This window comes from Ursus arctos, unplaced genomic scaffold, assembly GCF_023065955.2.
Source record: "Ursus arctos isolate Adak ecotype North America unplaced genomic scaffold, UrsArc2.0 scaffold_16, whole genome shotgun sequence".
Classification (NCBI taxonomy): Eukaryota; Metazoa; Chordata; class Mammalia; order Carnivora; family Ursidae; genus Ursus; species Ursus arctos.
The window spans coordinates 26,683,426-26,706,493 of record NW_026622830.1 but is presented as its reverse complement, the minus strand read 5'-3'; the positions used below and the strand labels follow the sequence as shown (position 1 = coordinate 26,706,493).

The 23,068-nt window shown below is 41.7% G+C and overlaps 1 protein-coding gene across 5 annotated transcripts in view; it reads left to right on the top strand.

Moving 5' to 3' along the window:
• Window positions 1-22,329, top strand: part of CSNK2A1 (casein kinase 2 alpha 1) — a 54,373-nt gene extending 32,044 nt beyond the window's left edge. For 2 of the 5 annotated variants that reach the window (XM_026503206.4, XM_048222175.2), the window contains 10 exons: window positions 709-810; window positions 1,317-1,367; window positions 2,699-2,758; window positions 4,239-4,322; window positions 8,314-8,424; window positions 9,354-9,455; window positions 11,066-11,166; window positions 11,968-12,116; window positions 13,374-13,460; window positions 15,411-18,338. In XM_026503206.4, the coding sequence (XP_026358991.1) occupies window positions 709-810; window positions 1,317-1,367; window positions 2,699-2,758; window positions 4,239-4,322; window positions 8,314-8,424; window positions 9,354-9,455; window positions 11,066-11,166; window positions 11,968-12,116; window positions 13,374-13,460; window positions 15,411-15,526 (963 nt within the window). In that variant the 3' untranslated portion in view covers window positions 15,527-18,338. Of the gene's footprint in view, window positions 1-708; window positions 811-996; window positions 1,104-1,316; window positions 1,368-2,698; window positions 2,759-4,238; window positions 4,323-8,313; window positions 8,425-9,353; window positions 9,456-11,065; window positions 11,167-11,967; window positions 12,117-13,373; window positions 13,461-15,410; window positions 18,339-21,038 lie in introns of those variants that run through there. The other 3 variants (XM_044385749.3, XM_026503207.4, XM_044385751.3) reach the window with 3 other exon arrangements.
• Window positions 22,330-23,068: the final 739 nt, after the last annotated feature.

Genomic DNA, 23,068 nt, shown 5'->3' with positions numbered 1-23,068 from the left:
AGCCAGCAGGTAATGAAAGTGTGATTCACCTTATACAGTCTGACTTCAAGACCAGCATTTAACCCACAAAGTTATGCTGCACAGAGATGGTTTGACCATCCTGGCTGTTGGTCCTGACTTCTTTTAAGGTTTTATTCATTTAATATATTTTCAGGGGGCGAGAGTGTGCACGGGGGAGGGACAGAGGGAAAAAGAGAGAGAATCCCAGCAGACTGCGGTGAGCACGGAGTCCAACACGGGGCTCAATCTCACGACTGAGATCATGACCTGAGCCGAAACCAAGAGTCAGACATTCAACCAGCTGAGCCACCCAGGTGCCCCTAGGGTGTTTATAGACTTAGAGGAAGGACTGGGAAGAGCCCATGTTTCATCTTAATTGACAGAGATTTTCATAAGATACATCTTAGTGTTACCATTTACATTCCTAGTTTGTATAGTTTTAAAAAGTTAACATGCTAAGATTGACAACTGGAATTAAATGCTAGTTCTGCAGAAGTCTAGCCTTTGGGATGAAAATCTTTTTTTTCTTTCAATTCAACATTTGCTAAGTACCGCAGAATACCTGGCACAGGGCTAGGAGAAGGGGATTCAGAGATGAGACGGACACATGTCCTTCCTTCAAAGAGTTCATAAGTAAGCCATTTATGTATTATATTACATATTGAAATACTCTGAAATAATTTCACTGATACACTTTTACCCTTTTAGCCAGTAAAGAAGAAGAAAATCAAGCGTGAAATAAAGATTTTGGAGAATTTACGAGGCGGTCCCAATATCATCACACTGGCAGACATTGTAAAAGACCCTGTGGTGAGTATAGTAGGCGCTGGTAAGGCCCACCAGGGCTGAGCTGGTGTTTGACCCAGAGCACAACTGGCCTCTTTATTTTCCCCGTTAAGTCCTGCTTTAAAAGTGCTTAATCAGTTATACCATTTAACTAGCTTGGGTCTTTCTTTCAAAGAGACCTCCACCCACAGACTATTTCTTATTCTTCTAGGCTAAGAGACTGATAGCACTGGAAACTGAAATGTGTTAATCCATTTTGCAAACTCAGGTCCGATGCCGATGGGCGATGGGCGCATTGTCGGGCTGCCTAGAGCCTGGTGAGACTTCAGCTCCATGTCTTCTGTTTGAAATCCATCCCAAAAGTGACCTAAGTGTGGTGATGATCAGAGCGGGGAGGGCTTGTAGCAGTAGAGGGTTTCCTACTACTGAGGCAAGGACTACCAAATTCACCACGTAGTATCTGCAAACATTGTGCCCGCTAAAGCTGCCAGGGCTGTTGCTAATGTGTGTTTTCTTTTTCTTTCCCCTAGTCACGAACCCCTGCCTTGGTTTTTGAACACGTAAACAACACAGACTTCAAGGTATAATATATAACCAGCCATTTCGAGGTGTTGGGTTTTTAGACCACATAGAAAGCCTTTTAGCAACGTTACTGTTAGAAGAGCTTCCTTCTAACTTGCTTAAAAAGAGCTTTTCATCCTTATAGTGCTGAATTTTAAGGTAGAGAAACTCCTGCACAAGAAGTATCCACTTTCCACATCTTGATATTCTGCTCTTTTGTTTTGTGGTCTTTTTAATTACCAGTACATTTACTTCTCACCACCTTTACCATTCATCTGACAGTTTCTGCAGATGTCAGACCTAATAAAAGGCCACAGCACATGTTCAGTCAGGATCTGGCTGTAGGGCATTTCACTTTAAAACAACTGTATTCAAGAAGGAATGTATTTTATATGTACAAGCAAGGACTGCTTATACCTTGGGATTCCTCAGAAACTCTGGGCTATAGATCTTAAAAGAGGGTTGGTAGAGAAGGGTGGCGTAAAGTCTGGTAATAATACAAACCTCTACAACAGATCTCTGACTTCCATCCCATCCAGTGGCCTGCTTATTTCAGATAGTTCTTAATTCCAGTACAGCACAGGAATATGGGCGCTCTCTTGGGTTACAAGCTGTGAAGTTATTTGACTTGGCCTTTGCAGCAGTCCAGTATTAAGAATGTTACATATCAATAAATGGGTGAATCCTTGGCTGAGAGGAGGAAAAAAGGAAAAAGAACTGTTTTAGAATCAGAACGATTACTTAAGGAAAACTGTCAGGGTATATCACTAACCATTTAATGATATGTAGATGTAAAAAAAAAAAAAATCTTCAACTTTTTGGAACCTGGAAAGGATACATGACAGTTGTTTGGAGTTTACTTTCAAACTGGGACACGAATAGTTCTGTTAAATTGACAGATTTGTCAGCAAGCCATCTTGCATACCCACTGGTGATCCACAGTGCCTGTAATTTGTAAGCCAAAAATGGATTAGTTCCCTACTCAGGAGGCTATATATTTGCCAAAATGCCTTGTATGAGAAGGTCTGGAGATAAATGAAAAGCAGACTAAATTGCAAATGTATAACATCAATGCATGTTGCTTATATAAATTGATATGTTCCCAACAGTGGATTATAGCTTGAGCAGCGTAGGTTTAAGTAAGTCTTCACTTTTACATATAGAGTTAAGGACCCAAAGTGTCTCCTTTAAAAAGCAAATTTTCTGTTGGGGAAGTAGAGACCGGTGAACAGACAGATCTTGGAACAGTAGCAAATGAGCCAAGTCTTGTTTTGAATTACTACAAAGATAAGAAATTGCCTTCCTATCAGCATTATTTTCACGGCTCAAATGTTGCATTTGTCTTTAACAGCAATTGTACCAGACGTTAACAGACTATGATATTCGATTTTACATGTATGAGATTCTGAAGGTAAGGGAACCTGGAATACTAAATATCTTTAGTTTGATCTTCCTTTTGTTAAGTAGTCCAGTTAACTGTGGAAAAGCCAGTGAGTTACCTTTGAAAAGCATGTTGAAAGAAAGGACCTCCTCATAGAAAATTTTAGTAAGTTAATAACATCAGAGCCTGTGTGGTAATGTAAGCATTATGGAATAGAGTCCAGTAGGAATGTAATTTAGAATGCTTTGGAAACGGCATTTAGAAGTGAACTGGGAACCCTTTAAAAAATACTTGTCATCTTTGTCGTGCTCCTATGAATGTTATAATTAAATCGTCAAAACTTACAAAAATAACTTCTGATACGCTACCTTCTGGTATACTTTATTTTACTTAAAATTCAACAAGTAAAACAGTAAACTAGCTCAGCCCTCAAAGGGTCATTGTCCTAAGGATTACGTAAATCTCTTCTTAGAGATTGCTGACTTAGAGTGGACTTTGATTTCTAAAGTGGGATCACCAATTACCTTGCTCCTAATAGGCATTAAGATCAGCTTTACAGATGAGAAAATTGCTAAGAGGTGGCTAAAGTTTCTTAAAAATGAGGGGTGCTATAAAGCCTGCATTTGAACTTTAGTAGTGCCCTAAAGAGACCATGCCAGCAGAGATACTTGATCTTTCCGTTGGCTCATGCAGTATTGTGGCAAGCAGGACTTCACAAAGTTAAGGATATACTTGTCTAGCCCTGGGAACCATAAGAACCCAAGTTGTTCTTCAGGAAGGACGAGAACTTGGCCAGTGACATGAGCTGGCTTGAAGGCTGGGATTAGCAAACACCAAAGGTTATGCCGCTCAATTCACCTTAGTTTCAGATTGGACATGGTTTTCAAATCAGATTTGATGTCATAAATCAGGTACAGGGACAAACAGTAAAATTTTTGCCTTTGTGGGTCAGAGGGTCTTTCTCACACTCCTCATATCTGCTGTGCCAACACAGAAGCAGCCAGAGACCGTATGCAAACAAATAGGTATGGCTGTGTTCCAGTAAAACATTATCCACAAGAACAGGCAGCAGGCCACATTTGGCCCATGGGCTGTGGTTTGCCAACCGCTATTGTGGACTCTTAGCTATAAAGGATTATTGTTCTTTGAGAGTTTTGTAGTACAGACCAGTTTTCTTCTGAGGGGTGTATGTTTGTGAAAGTAATCCAGCCTTTGGGTAAGCGGGAAAGATTAGAAATAATGCAATTGGTATACACTTTGGGTGTTTTCGAACAGAAAGGAAGTTGAAACAACAGTGTAGGAACAGAACTTGAAGTTCAGAGGCTGTGAGTTTGCTTGACTATAGGATCTTGAACAGGTGTCTGAAGACTAGCATGGGAGTGATTGTCCTAACCTTTAATCCCGGGGGTGAGGCTAGAAGGAAAACTATGGAGTAAAAGGTTAGAAGACTTTATAAGAAAATCACTCTTCAGCAAGCTAACTCTTTCTTTTTTACCTGTTCCTTCCACAGGCCCTGGATTATTGTCACAGCATGGGTATTATGCACAGAGATGTGAAGCCCCATAATGTCATGATTGATCATGAGCACAGAAAGGTAATGTGATAGACTGCCAAGTGTTATTTGTATGATAAGAGTTATCACCCCATTTTCAACATCTGTCACAGTCACACTGGTACCTATTAAACCCTTGATAAATGTTTGGTAAGTGAATGAACTCATTAACAAATCAGAATGCTGAAATCAATATTCATATTTCTAAGAATACTATCAAGAAGGAAACAGATTTGGGGCACCTAGGTGACTCAGTAGAGCATGCAACTGTTGATCTCGGGGTTATGAGTTCAAGCCCCACGTTGGGCATAGAGATTACTTTTGGGCAGGAAAGCTGGCTTCTGGTTTCATTTATTAAATAATTAGTCTCTTGGGGAAACTCCTTTCTCATTTGCTTCCTTTTTCTTACTGGTAAAATGGGTATAATAATACTTGGTTTGTGTGCCAGTAGGTTATTGTGAGAATTAAGTATACACAGTTGTAGTGCAGATAAAATATTCAGAAAATGCTGCTGCTTATTAGCAAGTGTCAAGAGGTCCCTGAGCTCTACAGGTGATTTTAGTAGAGCTGCACTGACCACATGGCTTTATAGTCCATTTTTTAAGGTGATCAGCCCACCTTTTGTAGGCAGTGATGGCTATCCATTGTAGACTTCGGAGACATAGTTGATTTATTCATCAGCTAATAATTCTTTCAGACTCACACTGTGTAAAAAGTATTGTTCTAGAGGCTAGAGATGTAGGTGTGAAACAAATAGACAAAAAAATTCTTGTCCATAGGGAGCTTGCATTTGTGGGATGCTGGTGGGATAAAAAGTTAAAAGTGATATGGAAGAGGGACGCCTGGCTGGCTTGGTCAGTTAAGCGTCTGTCTTTGGCTCAGGTCATGGTCCCAGTGTCCTGCGATCAAACCCTGTTTTGGGCTCCTTGCTCAGTGGGGAGCCTACTTCTCTCCCTCTGCCCCTCCCCAACTCCTGCATGCATGCGTGCTTTCTTGCACACTCTCTTTCTCAAATAAGTAAAGTATTTAAAAAAAAAAAAAAAGATGTGGAAGAGAAATAAATCATGAATAGGGAATGGTGGAGGTTACTGCGGTTTTAAACAAGGTTTGTAAAGGGAAGGTTTCATTGGGAAGGTGACATTTTAATGACACTTAGAGGGAACCAGCCATGTAATCACAAAAACAAATGTGTCCCAGATAGAAGAAATCGCAGGTGCAAAGGCCCTGAGGCAAGAGTGTGTCTGGCATGTTGGAACAGATAGAGCTAGATAGAATGAACAGAGGAGAGGAACAAAATGAGATCAAAGAGGTAAAGAGAACCAGATCATATAAAACCTTAAAGATCATTGTCAGCCCTTTTCTCTGAAGATGCAGAGTTTTTTTGCAGGGTTTGAGCAGCAGGTTGACATATTCTCACTCATATTTTTAAAAAATTCATTACGTATCTGTTAGAACAATTAAAATAAAAAGTGGCACTACCACATACTGGCAAGGATACAGAGAAACTCGATCTCATGCATTGCTGGTGGGGACATGGAGTGGCACAGCCAATTTGAAAAATGCCAGATTGGGGCACCTGGGTGGCTTAGTTGGTTAGGCATCTGCCTTTGGCTCAGGTCATGATCTCAGGGTCCTGGGATCAAGCCTCACATTGGGCTCCCTGCTCAGTGGGGAGTCTGCTTCTCCTCCCTCTACGCTTCCCCCCATTCGCGTGCATGCTTGCTCACAAATCTTTAAAGAGGAAAAAAATGAAAGTTTCAACTAGTGATAATGCATCACTTGGTTGATTTCATGCTGAGGGGATAAAAGCAGTCATTAAAAGTTACACTAATGAGTCCATTTTCAAAATGACAGAATCGGAGCTTGAGAACAGAGGAGTTGCCCCAGGGGTTAGGAGGTGAAGGGGAAGAGATAGCACAAGGGACATTTGTGGTGATGAAACAGTTCTGTATCTTCTGGAAGTTCTATGAGTCTACACATTGATAAAGTTGTAAAGAACTACACACCTGCATGTGTGTAAAACTGGAAAATAAGGTCTGTCTGAATCGTGCCAACCAATATCGATCACCTGGTTTTGGTACTGTACTGTAGTTACGCAAGATGTTCCCATTAGGGGAAATTGAGTGAAGGATTTACAGAACATCTCCAACTTTGTGTGAATTTATAATCGTTTTTTAATGAAAAGCTTTTGCTTTGTGGAGAACAGAGGTAGAGAACAGGTGAAAGCAAAGAGACCAGTTAGGAGAAAAGGCTGTTGCAGTAAGTCAGACAAGGGGTGGCGATGGCAGTGGATGTGATGATTATGGTCAGAATATGGTAGAGCCAATTGACAGATTTGTGGTGTGGTGTAAGGGAAACAAGAATCCAGGGTGAACATTTTTTACCTGAACGACAGCATGAATAAATTACCTTTAACTGAGAAGGGAGAGGCTGAGTGAAGCAAGTTTGCAGGGAATAATCAAAGGTTTGGTTTTGGAGCTCCTCAGTGATTCAGTCAGTTAAGCCACTGACGTCAGCTCAGGTCATGATCTCGGGGTCCTGGGATCAAGCCCCTAGTCCGTAGGGAGTCTGCTTCTCTCTCTCTCAAATAAATAAAAAAATCTTAAAAAGAGAAAAAAAGTTTGGTTTTGATACGTCTGTTACGTGATTGCAAGAGTCAGCTGGCAGGAGGCATGGGCCAGAGAGTCTGAGTGGAAAAAGCTGAGGTGCTGTCTGTGAAGCCACAGACCAGAAGTGGTCATCTGGGAGTACTTGTTCATAAGAAAAGAAGGTCAAAGAGAGCTCTGAAGCACTCATGTTAAGGGGTAAAAAGAAAAAGCATACAAAGGTTATGCTTTCTTTTGTACCTTTTGTTACATTTCCCTTCGTGACTGAAACGAAACACCGTACCTAGTTCACAGTGAACTTACAGAGATGGTGCGAGAGTGCTCCGGCGCTGCTCAGGCCCTGCCGCTCGTACTTCACATCATTGCCATGCTTTGCACAGTGGGCAAGTAAGGCTGCCTCTTGGGCTTGCCTACTTCTTCTTCGATTTTGTGGATACATTTTGATAGGAGCTGTTTGTGTGGCTTTTCCCTTCATTCACTCAGCAAATTCTTTTTCTTAGGAATTTATGTATTTATTTGTTTATGTGTTTATTTGAGAGAGAGAGCGCGATCTTGGAGAGGAGCTGAAGGAGGGGGACATGCAGACTCCGTCTGAGCATGGAGCCTGATGCAGGGCCTGATCCCACAACCCTGAGACCATGACCTGAGCCAAACTCAATGAGTTGGATGCCCAGCTGACTGAGCTACCCAGACACCCCACAAATATTTTTCTTCTGTGTACTAGGCATTATGTTGAATTCTAAAAATTGCAGAAGTGAATTACACAGTCTCTTCCCTCAAGGAGCTTACAATACATAATTGAAAAAGAAACGTAGAAAACAAACAGTAAAGAGTTGTAGATTCTGTGAAGTATATTTGAGGTTCAGGGGGCTAAAGGCAAGGGTTAGTTCTACTTGGATAATTAGAAAAGACTTCATTGAAGGGCTGACTTGAACATCTCAAAAGATTGGGCTATGTTCATTTAGGAGTCTAGGTTGGACAGTGGAAGACATTCTAGTCAAAGGAGCAGTTAGAGAAATTGTGCAGAATTACAAAATGAGATGATGTTTTTCAGGAACTCTAAGTCTCACTGGAGCACAGGAGCTAGATATGGAGAATCCTGTATGCCGAGCCAAGAAGTTTAATTTTTTTTTTTTAAGATTTTATTTATTTGAGAGAGAAAAGCATGAGCACAAGTCTGGGAGCCCAGTGGGGGGCTCAGTGTCAGGACCCCGTGGTCATGACCTGAGCCGAAGGCAGGCAGCTTAACCCACTGAGCCACCCAGGTGTCCCAAGAAGTTAGATTTTCATTCTAAATGCACTAGGTAGTCACTGGAAATGTTTCCATAAGAGAGTGACAGGGTATTTTTAAGAGTACTCTGATGGCAGTGTGGGGGGTAGCTTGAAAGATAAAATTGCTCATGATTTATTCTTTTTTTTTCTTTCAGCTACGACTAATAGACTGGGGTTTGGCTGAGTTTTACCATCCTGGCCAAGAATATAATGTCAGAGTTGCTTCCCGATACTTCAAAGGTCCTGAGCTACTGGTAGACTATCAGGTGAGAAGAGAAGGGCAGATAAAATTTCAGTCCTGTGTTTTTCACTTAATTTGTGAAAAATGTCATTTTGTGCTTTTGAGGAGGCTATTTATGCACATACATGGCTGTCCTTTTCATACAAGTATAAAATAGGAATCACTTCAGTTCATCCATCCTAACTTATGTTGTTTTTATTGTCATAATGTCAGGAGAATAAGAGTAGATCTGCATTTGATCTAACTGAAGAGAAGATACAGCAAAGATACTTTTTCTAATCAGAAAGTCCAGAGCTAGTTTGAGAATTGTGAGCTAGGTTTAACCAACATTAAGGTAAACTCAAAAATGTTTTCTTGTGGTTTTCCTAAATTGTATTCTAAAGACCTTCTGCTTACCAAAAAAAAGAGGAAAAAGCCCTGTTTCTCCTCACAGAAACAAAGTCCTTGGGAGTACCTTTCATGCCTGGTCCTCCCAGGTGTTGTTATCAGATACCTTACAAAGTTCGGACTCTGTCCTAGAAATTGTTTTCTGGAATCCTGAGGCTATAAGCCTGAATTCAAAAAACATTTTGTGCGTAAAAATATTCTTCACAACATTGTTTATAATGGTGATGAAAAACAAAACACTATCTTATTATAGGAGAAATTAAAGATTAAATTTTGAAACATTTATGTAATAAAATAATGCTGCGCATTAAAAGTTTTCCATGAGCTGTAACAATTTCAGACCTTCTTAGGTAAGTGAAAACGTAATTCCAGTAATATGCAGATTGTTTTGAAACAGGGTGGAGGCATAGAAAAAAAGACAAAATACATGAAGGTGTTACTGGTTTTTGGATTTTGAGTCAATGGAGTAATGTGTGTATATATATATTTTTTAATAGTAAAGAGCATTTTTCATTTTGAAATATTTCATTCTTATGTATGATAACTGACTTTTTTACTTTAATGCAGATGTACGATTATAGTTTGGATATGTGGAGTTTGGGTTGTATGCTGGCCAGTATGATCTTCCGGAAGGAGCCATTTTTCCATGGACATGATAATTATGATCAGGTGATAATGTTGTTCCCATTAGGGAACCTACTGGGCTGACTTAGTGATGACCAGATCTGCGTACCCATTAGAAACTACTATGGATCTTGCTAAAATACAGATGACTGGCTCCCACTTGAGACCTGTTGATTCAGAATCCCTTAGGGTGGGCCCCTAGAATAATCTTCAATTTATCACTTGTTCAGCCAAGCTGACGTTGATTTTCAGATTGGTGTTTTGGGAGCTACCAGTTTAGCCTTTTGAAATCGAAAGTTCGAGAGTTTTTTTCCTAGTCTTTTTAATGTGCAGTGCTTGCTTTATTGTGAAATACACATGTAAATTATTTTATAAAACATATATACAAATAAAAGAACAATAGTTTAAGAAATGGGACATTACCTTAGAATCTTCTAGTGGTGAGCTTTAGTAAGAGTTGTTTCCCCCAACCTGTTGAGAATGTTTCCTCCAACATAACTGGTTTATGTGTGGTATTTCTATGATCCTTTTGTCTCTTTTTATGGATTCAGTTGATGTTTGTCAGTAGAAATATAGATGGTGTTTTTTTATACTAGCCCCACTTCCCCTTGAAGATCAGGGGCCATTTCATTCAAGAGAACCTGGAATGATTCTAGGACCTTGTGGAAGGTACTGTTGCCTTGTTTGAGCACAATGACCTTTTTTTTTTTAATTATTATTATTTTTTAAAAGATTTTATTTATTTGACAGAGAGACAGCAAGAGAGGGAACACAAGCAGGCGGTGTGTGAGAGGGAGACTCAGGCTTCCCACCGAGCAGGGAGGCCGATATGGGGCTCGATCCCAGGACCCTGGGAGATGCGCAGCGGCTGAGCCACCCATGCTCCTGTCCACAGTGACCATTTTTAATGAGTCAAAGAATACCACCTGAATTCAGTTAAAATCAGTAACTCTGAGACCATGCAGGATTGAGGAATACAGATAGAAAAGAATAGTCCCTTCTCTCGAATAGTTCATAGTCTATCCAGTAAGGGAACTGAACATATAAGGAAATAAGGTGCAGCCATAAATGTCAGAGTAGAGTTGTAGAGCAGGTATAAAAGGCAGTTGGTGGGAGTGAGTGGTCTGAATATACAAGAGCATATTCCCAAAAGAAGTGACATCTTCGGTTAGGTTGTGAGGTGGGTGAAATAAAGCTTGACCAGGGAGACATTTCAAGGGGAAGGAGCCAGATTATAAGACCATTTGCTTATTTCCTGACACCTTCATATTGAGTAATAATTAGGGAATTTTATATGGAAATCCCTTCCTGCCATGCACAGAAATTTTATTTTTTTTAAGATTTTATTTATTTATTTGAGAGAGACAGAGAGATCACGAGCAGGGGGCAGGGTAGAGGAAGAAGCAGACTCCCGCCAAGCAGGGAACCCGATTCGGGACTTGATTCCAGAGCTCTGAGATCATGACCTGAGCCGAAGGCAGACACTTAACCGAATGAGCCACCCAGGCACCCTGAAATTTTAAATAAATTGTGAGGAATTCACATTCATACCTTTAGCCATGGTGACCCTTTACTGTTATTAATTCGCTTATGGCTGGTTGACTTAATTATGTAATGTGTTTGTGGTGTGGGTTTTTGTCTCTTTTCGATCCTAGTTGGTGAGGATAGCCAAGGTTCTGGGGACAGAAGATTTATATGACTATATTGACAAATACAACATTGAATTAGACCCACGTTTCAATGATATCTTGGGCAGGTAAGTCATAAAACAACATCTTTGCTTCTGTGCGTTAAGCACTTGGATGTAAACAGATACTTTGGATCCTTACATAGGATAGTTACATTCTCTTTGCCAACACTGCAAAGTGTCAGTGGTCTGGTGATGGAGGGTGTTGCATGGGTAGGCCTGTGGTAAAATTATTGAACTGAATGGCCCATTTCCCAGATTCACTTACCAGGAGTCTGAGAGTGGAGAGTATGGTTGGCAGATTCTGTTAGTGAATGAATTGTAGGTTTCAAGAGAAGGGTTACAGTTGAGTCAAAAATCAAAATCTCGTGATTTAGCTTGTTTCTCCAAATGACAGAACCCTGAGAGTAGGAGAAAAAGGAAATGCATGCTTCAAGACTGATTTGGAACTAGACAAAATACAAATTTATTAACCACTTAACCGGAGAAGGTGGCCTTGCCTGATGAAAAGGCTTTTGCTGGCCAAGTGTGGGGTTGGGAGAGAATTTGTGTGGGGGTGGGAAAGAGGCCCGGTTAACCCAGCACCTGACCTCTTCGCTACACAGGAGCACTTAATCCTGTAAAGTAACCTGAATTATGTTTTGTAGAATCGTGAGGACCCAGATTTCTTTTCTGCCAACACTGTTATTTCCAGTCTCTCCAATTAGTTTTGTTGTCTCCCTAGTGGCAGAGTGGTACAAGCCTACTCTCTTGGGTTTTAATCTTTCTTTGCTAGTGGCTGGGCTCCTAGACACTAAAGAAAATGTAGAAGTGAAATGTTGGGCTTCTGTGCTCCTTGGTCCATTTCTCATTCCCTCTTTGGCTCTACAGACACTCCCGTAAGCGATGGGAACGCTTTGTCCACAGTGAAAACCAGCACCTTGTCAGCCCTGAGGCCTTGGATTTCTTGGATAAGCTGCTGCGATACGACCACCAGTCACGGCTTACCGCAAGAGAGGCCATGGAGCACCCCTATTTCTGTGAGTCCAACTGTCCAGTCCACAGAGCCTGTGCAGGCCCACCCAGCCGGCTGACTCTACAGGGCAGGGGAGAGTATGTGTTGTGAAGAAAGCTCGGGGCCCACAGGGCGCCTGGGTGGCGCAGTTGTTAAGCGTCTGCCTTTGGCTCAGGGCATGATCCCGGCGTTCTGGGATCGAGCCCCACATCAGGCTCCTCTGCTAGGAGCCTGCTTCTTCCTCTCCCACTCCTCTGCTGTGTTCCCTCTCTTCTCTGGCTGTCTCTGTCTGTCAAATAAATAAATAAAATCTTTAAGAAAAAAAAAAAAAGGAAAGGAAAGCTCTGGGCCCAACAGAATTAAAATCCCAGCTGCCCTTAGCTTGCTGTCGTTAGTGAACCTCGGTTTCTTCACATGGAGACAGTGACGGCAGCTATCTTGCAGAACTGTTGGGAGGACGGTAGTTATCTAACAGAGCATCTGACACATGATCACTCCTGAGTAAACTGTTTTCTTCCTCTGTGTGTGACGCTTCTCAAGTCTGGAGTGGTTGGATTAGAACAGCAGCCCTGTATCTGACCTTGTCTGGTACTCATTCACTGGAGAAAGCCAAGGAGGCTGGAACATCTTATCATATGAACACCTTGACCTAGGTTTGGAGCATAGCTAATTGTGCTGTCCTGGGTGAAAATGCCATTTAGTCCCATACCATCCTCACCGTAACGTTAGCCTCAATGTTGGATCGCTCCTTGGGGAGTGCAGAGATGGTTTTGTAGTGAATTGATTACAGTCTTGTCCAGTCTTCTGTACCTGAAGCAAACTGACGGGCTGATTGAAATGGAGAGTGTAGTCTGATCAGAGCATCAACCTGCACAAACCTGTAGCTGTGGCCAGTTCTGCACCATGCTTGCCTAGCTGAGCCATGGACTGCAATAAAAGCACTTCACTTTGATAATACAGTACTGTCTTGGCCAGGTTAGATTGTATTATCTCATTAAAACCTTATAAGATCGTTTTTGTTTTAAGATCATTTAGTTTGCTGTGGATAATCACCACATCTTCCCATTTGGTGTAAGAGTTGGCCTCTACCACAGTTTGACAGGAAAGATGGTCCTATTTTATATTACTTGTATGATTCGTGGTTACGGCTCTTGCTACCGTATGTTCTTCTGGAATAATATAAACTATAAATAAAATAACAAAAAAATGAGGATGGCTGCTTTAAGGCCCCAGACCATTACCTTCAAGTGTAATAGAACCTACCCCTTTTTGTCTTTTCTAGATACTGTTGTGAAGGACCAGGCTCGAATGGGCTCATCTAGCATGCCGGGGGGCAGTACGCCTGTCAGCAGCGCCAATATGATGTCAGGTCAGTTCACTGGTAACTTTCCTGGAGGGACAAAAGTAGAAGTTAGTTATTATTCTTAGTTTTGCTCCCTCTTTGTGGCCTGGTTCTTGTGGCCCTTCTCTTTTCCATAATGATTATATTATTGACAGTACTGACTTGTGTGGTCTCCTCACCAGGTTTCAGCATGCTTTTTGACACCTGGTATACTTTAGTGACACTGAGTAGGGTATCAACAGTCTCTTCTAGGCCAGAGTCCCAAAAATTTTTCACAGAGGGACTTGAAAGTCCCCACAAACCATGAAGAGTAAAAAGAGATCCTTTCATCTCATAGTTTAGAGTGACAGTAGTTACATTATCTTCACAAACAAGATTAAGAAAGTAGGGGTGAAGGCAAAGGTGGGGTTTATACACAGGCATATATGTGTGTAAGGATGGTTTTCCAGAGCATCTATAATGTGCCTAGTAAATTGTAAAGGCCTGTATGAAATTATTCTTCATTATTGTTGAATCATCATGAATTAGAGCGAGTTTTTGTACAGAGTACACAATTTTGTTAAAGAAACCATAGGCTCATCCCCTAAGAATTACACATGTAGGCAACATCCATGTGGGTATACTTGTGGTAGTGTGGACATTTACTCAGACACTCAGAATTGTCACAATTTTTTGTTTGTTTTTAAGAACTAGTAGCTACCTTCTAGAACTTATCCTGTAGGTATCTTGCCTATGGGCAAAATGATACATATCCAAGGCTGCTAATTGTAGCCTTATTTGTAATAGCAAAGCATTGAAAACAGCTCCCGGTGGGGAGCTGTTTAAATCAATAATGGGACATCCATTCGGTGGAAGGCTGTATAGCCAGAGAAAAGAATGATTAAGTGTTTCATGTTCTTTTTTAGCTCCAACTCCAGAATAATAATGTGAGATGAAAAGAGCAAAATGCAGAACCATGTCCCAAGACCGGGAGTGGGCAAGAATATAGTATATAATCACATTTTTATATATGATTTTTTTATATGTACATTCTTACACAGTTATAGTCATGTATATGCGTAAAATATTTCTGGAAGGATACACCCCAGAAATGGTACCATAAGTTGGCCAAGCCAAAGGGCAAGAGAAATTTTTTACTATACACTCTTCTGAACCTTTGATATTTTGTACCATGTGAGTATATTACCTGTTTAAAAAAATACATATATAACAATTTGAAAAATAACTGGATGAATGAGGAGCGCAGTCTAATGGGTAATTCTGGTCATTAGATGAGTAGAAGAAACCAAATGGCAGTAAATTCTAAAACACTGTTTTAGCATTTCCTCACTGAAAATGACTTTTGGTAATTTTGAAAGCTGCCAGCTAACTAGACAGCATGATATAAGAACACGTGAGCTTTGGCTCCAGCCTTGTGCTGTTCAGTAGGGCCATGACTAGCCATATGTGACTAATTAAAATAAAATTGAAATCTTGGCTCCTTGGTTGCACTAGCCAGATTGCAAGTTCTCACTAGCCACATGTGGGTAGTGACCACCGTATGAACAAGTTACAGAGCAGAAAGTTTGGTTGGCTAGTTCTCCCCTAGATAGGCGTCAGTTTTAATTCAAGTGTAGTTGCCACTTACTAGCAGTGTGCCTTGTACAGACTTCTTAAACTCTCCAAGCTTGGATTTCTTAACCCGTCTCCTAAATTGATTAGAAATTAATTTTAATTTGAAATTAGATTTAATTTGTAAAAATCTTGGGTGAGTAGAGGCCTTCAGAAAAAGAATTACTGGGGTGCCTGGCTGTCTCATTGAGAAGAGCCTGCGACTCTTGATCTTTGGGGGTTGTAAGTTTGAGCCACTGTTGGGTGTAGAGATTACAGAGAGAGAAAATAACTGTTTTGTCACTTTTGAAATAGGTGCTATGTAAAACTGGTGACTTAAGATTTCCATAGTTGGTATCTGGCTCACTATTGGCTGTTTTCTTTTAGGGATTTCTTCAGTGCCAACCCCTTCACCCCTTGGACCTCTGGCAGGCTCACCAGTGATTGCTGCTGCCAACCCCCTTGGGATGCCTGTTCCAGCTGCCGCTGGCGCTCAGCAGTAATGGCCCCTTCTGTCTCCTGATGCCTAAGCAGAGGTGGGGGAGTCTGCGCTCTCCTTGATGCAGCTTGCGCCTGGCGGGGAGGGGTGAAATACTTCAGAAGCACCGTGTCTGAACCGTTGCTTGTGGATTTATAGTAGTTCAGTCATAAAAAAAAAATTATAATAGGCTGATTTTCTTTTTTTTTTCTTTTTTTTCCTTTTTTTTTTTTAACTCGAACTTTTCATAACTCAGGGGATTCCCTGAAAAATTACCTGCAGGTGGGATACTTCACAGACAAAATTTTCCCCCCTTTCAAATTCAGTTTCTCATCACTAAAGAACAAAGATGAACCAGCCTCAATCCCGGCTGCTGCATTTGGGTGGAGGTATCTTCCCATGTCCACCTTTGCTCCCCCACCATCCCACACTGTGGGGGGTTTGTATCTCATGCTCTTCTCCAGAGATTACAAAAATGTAGCTTCTTCAAGGGAGGTGGGAAGGAAGGAGGAAGGGAGGGCCCAAGCTACAAGAGCAGTGTACTGCTGGTCACTTTTCTCACTTTACTCCAAGTGCTTCAGTGGGGCTGCCCTGGTGAATCTAGTGGAAACACTTCTTAGTTTCATTGAGATGCTGAAAATCTACCCAAAGTGCAGACAGGTCCTGAAAACTTCTATTCAGTATGAATCATGTCTTATTGACCTAACCCTAAATCCAGCTCACTTCTACTTCTAGTTACAGTTCAGTTTAAAATTATAATACCTTCCCCCCCAGGCTCCTTACTTGGTCCTCTCCCCTTTCATCTCCCCACATGCTCTATAGCTGGTGGGAGGGGGAGGAAAAATCTTTTTCAGTTTTCTTTTACTTGGCCATTTGAATTCAGTTAGTTACTGGGCTTAACTTATTGCTTTTTACAAAAGAAAAACATTGTCTATATAGGTTTCATGCTAGCAACTCTTTAAGAGCTAATGGAAGATGTGGCCACAGCGAGTTTCATCTTAAGCTTTCTACCTTCTTTTCTTCCTTTCTTCCTCTTCCTTCACATGCCATCCAGTGAGAAGACCTGCCCCTCAGTCTTGTAAATGTATCTGAGAGGTAGGTGCAGAGCCACTATCTCCAGTGAAACTGAAATGGTAGACCTGTAATTGTGGGAAAACTATAAACTCTCTTGTTACAGCCCTGCCACCCCTTGCTGTGTGTATATATATAATACTTTGTCCTTCATATGTGAAAGATCCAGTGTTGGAATTCTTTGGTGTAAATAAACGTTTGGTTTTATTTATCAAGGTTAGATTTAAGTTCCCTGTGTAAAGGTCTCGCTGGGTGGGTGTCTCAACGTTCACATCTGAGGGGCCTGCAGCCCTGTACCGTGGAGGCTTCCCAAGGCCCCCATTTTTATACACCCCTCATTCGACCCATGGTACCGGGCAGGGCAGAGAGGCCTTAAAAAAGCACCACAAGCCAAAGCGTCTCTGGGGATTAAGGATCCTTTGCCATAAAACTCATTTTGTGTCTCAGCAGTGCAGGGATTGGGGATGGAAAAGTCGCCAGTTTTTGTGTGTTTGTGTGTGTGTAAAGTGGATTTTCCACTGTAATCCAACCACCTAAGTTTATCAGGTGCTTCACTGAGGAAGCCTAGTTTTTTAAGCACAATAGCAAAACCATCAGCTCTGTATTTTTTCCTGTTCTTTCATTACAGTAGCTGCTTGTGGGAACTAGGAAAAATTCTTCCAACATATTTGAAGGCCTAAAAGTCTTAGTTCCCCTTTCTCCTACCTTTACAGATCATAAGCCTTTCTCGCCTGGGCGCCATAGACAAGCATAATTGTTTCACGAGTTGAATTTAATGAACTTATCTAACTTTATAACCCATCTTGGCTCTAGTAACTTGATCAAGGTGGTGGCTTTCGTGAATATAATGGTAAACTTTAGAGGAAGCTAAAGCCTCCTTTTATAATGCTTCCCAACCATAGGGAAAACATTCTGACTGTGTGGCAGGGTGATTTTCTTTCTTGTGGCCACTTAACAGTGGGTATTTATTGTTCTTGACCCTTTTATGCCCTAGAATGCTGTGGGGGTTACCGTGTTGAATTCGTGCAGAAGCTAAAAGCACCGGATGTGCCAGAGATGCAATTTGTGATTACGTTTGCACTGGATTGTGATTTGAACAGGACACTTACGACTAATGAATTCTTTCTTTTGAGGTGGGGAGGAGGGTTGTAAATCGAGACTTCACATCCCACCCTTATAGCTCAGAGAATCTAGTTGTGGCTGAGGCTGATGTGGGGAGCTACAGACAGCTGGACCTCCTAAACACGCATCAGACCTTGCAAGAGACGGAAGGTGAATGCAGAGGACTCTGAAATGCCACCCAAGAGCCTTTTAAAATAAATAGAAGTTTTTAAAATGCTACTTAAGGAGTCACTGCAGAAGCATGAAAAAAAGAAGACCCAGTTGGGTGGGTGGGTGGGGGGCAAGGGTTTACAGAGTAACAACTTCTGTGTTGTTGTAAATTACCTCATCTGTATACCTTGTATTGGGACACTTTATTTCTCAGCACTACCTGTGTCTGCATTGATTAGATGGCAGGAAATGGAATGCCAATATAAGACCGTTGTGTTGGCAATTACTCTGAAAGGTTTTTTAAGTATTTTTAAACTTTGTTTGAAGTGGCCCCCCCCCTTTTTTTTAAGTTTGAAGTCAGAAGTTCCCCCTCGCCCCCTTGATTTGTTGGTTGTAATTGTATTGTAATTGGTATAACTAAAACTTAACTGTGCTGGGAAGAAGTTGTGCCATGAAGGTCTTTAATTTTTTTTAAATAAAAACATTTAAACAAATGAAATGTCCCTGCAGCCTGAGCAATATGCTTCTCCACCCGACACCGTGTGTGATAGATGGCTTAGTTTTCATGTGCTTTGCATTTAATATTGGGTTGATGGAGATGTGGAATGGGATGGATTAAGATTGGTTGAGGAGCACTAAAGTCTGGAAGTTTTTGACCTCAAGAATCAGTGAAGAGAGCATGGTGTTGTTGCTAAACTGGATTGGTTTCATTCCTGCCCTTGTCACTTACTTGGCTACTTGGCAAGTTACGTTACTTGTGAATCTGTTTCATCATCTATAAAATGGGGCCACTGCTTTCTTGGGATTGAATGAGAGTAAATGTCAAGTATCTGGCACCTGCTATGCTCTTGATAAACCTAATTCCCCTTGCCCCCTGGTATGGAGGATTGGCCCTGGGTCCTGCCTTTGCAAGTGATTTGCAGTACGATCCATCCTCTGGACCTCCGCGTCCTCTGTGTGCTTAGTCAGGTGAGGTTGGGTGAGGTGTCTTCTGAGTTCCTTTTCAGCTCTAACACTGATTTTAGATAGTTTGATGCTTAAATAAAAAGGTCCACAGAGACAGCTTTGTTGAATAGCAGAAAAGATTCGTGTTGAGTGAATGGCAGTAAGCCCTGTGGAAGGTCAGCCTTGGATATACCTTAGCCCTGGAGGCAACTTGCAGAGGCTTGGGGCCTGGAATGAAGATGTTCTGGAGAGCTTATAGGAACATATTTAGCAGCTTAAACAGAAACTATTCAAAGGGCTGGTGAAAGAGGTGAAAAAGTTTACTTGCTTATCAGTGCCAAATGAGTAAATTCTGCAAGATTATGTACTTGAGTTGCCATTTGATCTTTCTCATTTAACCACAATTTTTAAAAATTGAAATCAGGAAATGCTGTTATCTCAACTTCTAGTTTCCTTTAAGTGTTCACTGCATACTATTTTATGACATCCACTTGTTATTAATATTGGGAGTTGAGACGTGGTTTAGGTAAGAGGAACTATTGTGTAATATCTTGTATCTGAAATGCCTAACTTGCATGAACTTTAATTTTATTTCCATTTTATACATGAGACAGGAAGGCTAAATTGCTAGAGTAGGCCTGTTAGAGACAGAGAAATCTACTTTGTAAAATTGACTTCGGGGTATGGCTAATTACCATAGTCCTAAAATAGTCGAGAAAATTGGAGATTGGTTGACAGATTGGGGAATTTTAGTTTCCTCTCAGTCTTTAAATTTCATCTTGCCTCACCTGTTGTCAGGTGTGGTTATAATTAGAACTGACCATTTGAACATCTCCTGAAAAGTCTAGTTTTTCACCACTGCCTACAGATTCCCACCAGCAGATTCTCTCCCAAGATTAGGGTTGGGTTGAATATTTGCTCAGCCATCTCTCCTTGCCCACCCCCAGCTGGTAATCTCCTCCTCCCTTGTGCCTCAGCTGATTGTCCTCATGGGGCGCGCTTGCTAGAGAGGTTGTCTTTCCCCGGGGCCTTTTCCTGCTTGAGGAAGAAGTTAACCAAAAGGCTTTGAAGTAAAGTAGTCCCTGGTTCCCTCCTCAAAAAACAAGTCTAAAAACCTTGATCCAAGCAGATGTTCACTCTATCTCAAGTCCCCTCGGCCTGGTTCCCCCCACTGCCATCACTACCCCCTTTCCCCTCTCTTGTAACACCTGAACTTTAATTGTATTCTTGTCTCTCCCCACCTACATGTAAGTGTAGTATACACTGCTGGCCGTGTATATTTTACTAATCTGTGCATCTCATAAAAACCTTTTTTTAAAAAAGCGCCATCAATATCCCTCAGTGTTGAAGAGGATTGAATAGGGTAGCACATGGAAAATGCTTAGCACCGTACCATGCTCATAATAGATGCTCAGTCAATGGTAGTTCCATCCTCCACTCCCACTTCCACCTTCCCACCCCCCCACACACAGTAAATAATGGAAATGTTACTGCATAAAGAGCATCTCAAGATCAAAAGACTCTTGCCCTTAAGTTTGTAGCTGTAATTATAAGCCATGGGCCAGACTGAATTAACATGACAAGAAAATGTTTATTTTATGAGCCCTTGGTGTAATAAAAGTGGCTGAAGACTAAGCAATGATCCTGACCAATTTAATAGACTTAGATGCTAACAGCCCTGCTTTCTACCACTTGGATATAATAATGTGAAATTCAGACTAAGTTCTCTAAGTAAAATAGATGTATAGAGGGTGTCACAAGATAGTCTGGCTCTGGAGTCCATGTTATCAAGTACTTTCTAGGTTTTGTACCCTACTATGATTCTGTGCGAAATTGAACCACTTCCCAGAAGTAACTTAGTAGAACTGTAAATATCCTGGTTCTAAACAGAGTTCTGTCTGGGTGTATGATTTGGGGTCAGTTACTTAACCTCTCTGAATCTTCACAAGTGATTTATCATAAAACATTTTAGACCTATGCCTGTTATAAAGAAGCTATAACACACCCATGAGCCTACTACCCAGGTTAAGTCTGCCTTACCAATACAGATGAAGCCCCCTCTGCCCTTTATTTCCTGATCATGTCCTCTTCTCTTCCTCCCTGCCCCAGACGTTCTAATAGTTTCTTCATCTGTAAAATTGGGGTCTAAATACCTGTTTTGTAGGGCGGTGGTTCACATTCGATGAGGAGTGTTTGGAAGGTGCCTGGCACACACTATAGTTGGACTGAATGCTCATTTCCATTTACAGTTGTGCGGATTCATGTGCAGAAAGAGGATGTCACGTGTATGGGGATGCCATAGGTTGGTGCATTCATTCCTACAGTTCCACAGTAGATGGTGGTAAAGTTTCGTCGTCTTTAAGAAAAAAAAAAAAATGCATCCGTTAAATGTGACAGATTTTCAGCGATGTAAGTTTCTAATTTGCATGAAGGCCAGCATTGCCTTGTCTGTTCCCACCCCATATTACTCGTTCCCTCTGAGATTGTTATCACTCTGTCTCCTTTAAATTTTTAATTTATCTGCTGAAAACTAAATATTCTTGCACTGTAGCAGATTACGGTGTGGATTTGCCTCCCTTTGGCCATAATCACCGAGGATTCTTAGTGGTCTCAATGTAATGCCTCCAGATGGGAGTTAATAAAATGGCCAGTCCTTTTCTTGGAGAAGTTCCTGAGGGGATAGGGTATTTCTGAGTCAGCTTCATTCTTGCATCACCTGCTTTGACAGAGTTTTCTTGCCTTCTCTAATGAGAAAAAGGAAAAGCAGCGGCAGCAGCTGGTAAGTGGTTTCCTGATCCTACCCTGTGAGTCAGTCTGAGCTATAGATAAACATTTGTAGACTTACCTAGAAAGGGAGGAGGAGGACATTGCTTTTTTCTGTGTGAACAGTTCCGGGAACGCCACAGTGAATTTCTTATGAAGAAACTTACATACCCACAGCTCTCCACTCTGGTACACACCTTCTTCTCTTCCCCAATCACCCACTCAGCTCCATCCCCCTCAGCCCAGGGTTCCTTACACACTCACCTTATTGACCAGTCTTTCCAGAGTTCATTTGTTTATATCAGATGCCCTTCAGCAAACATTAGTTGGTGTTCATGAACCTGGCCCTGTGCTAAACAGTGGAGATTGGAAGAGATGAGGAGGCGTAAGCCCAAGGGGAAATGTGTTCTCGTCAAATAGAAAAGTGGGAAACAAAACTATGTATGTGGGCAACTGTTTTTTTAAAAAGTTATTGGAAAAATCAGATTGCCAGTCAACATGGTAGACCAAGGTAACTCAGCCGCCTACCTGCTGCTCTAAATACATGAGGATGCTGGCTAAAATAACACTTTAAATAAATAGCCAATTTCAAAGAAAGAATTGGAAGTTCTCAGGTGGCAGAAGAATTCATTCTGAAGGTAAGTGGATATCGAAGTCACAGTGACCCCCTCACAAGACACAAGGCATGGATACAGGTGGGCCACAGAGGCTAGGGGCTGGGATTTGAATTTCCGCAGGGAGATAGGAGATAGCCTCAGGCCTTTCAAGAAAAAAAAGATGAGAAGAAAACATATTAACTGTAGTTGCCTCTGGGAGGTGAGGTCAAGATAAATGTCACAGGTGCCTGGGCGGCTCAGTTGGTTAAGTGTCTGCCTTCCAAGGGCTTAGGTCATGATCCCAGGGTCCCAGGATCGATCCCCTGCTTTGGGCTCCGTGCTCAGTGGGGAGCCTGCTTCTCCCCCTCCCTCTGTCGCTCCCCCTGCTTGTGCTCTCTCATTCTCAAATAAATAAAATATTTTTTTAAAAATGTCAGAGGAGGGGCGCCTGGGTGGCACAGTCGTTAAGCAGCTGCCTTCAGCTCAGGGCGTGATCCCAGCGTTCTGGGATCGAGCCCCACATCAGGCTCCTCTGCTGGGAGCCTGCTTCTTCCTCTCCCACTCGTCCTGCTTGTGTTCCTTCTCTGCAGGCTGTCCCTGTCAAATAAATAAATAAAATAAAAAAAAAAAAAATGTCAGAGGAAAACTCAATATGTGGGAAGGAAGCCTTCCCAGAGGAAGGGCTGCTAGAGCTGGTTAGGGAAGAGGCCCAGCCTTAGCACAGTTGAGCCACCAGGGCCTGCACCTGGGATCAGAACCCATGTCTCCAGGTTTCTAGCCAGTCATTATAAATTTTTTTCTTTCTCTCTTTGGCTCTCTGGTTCTTTCACCAAAAACACTTCTGCCTCACACAGATTGCTAGGTCAACTGTAGTTCAGCTGTCTACACTGGATTCAGCCAAACAGCTCTGCTTTATTGCT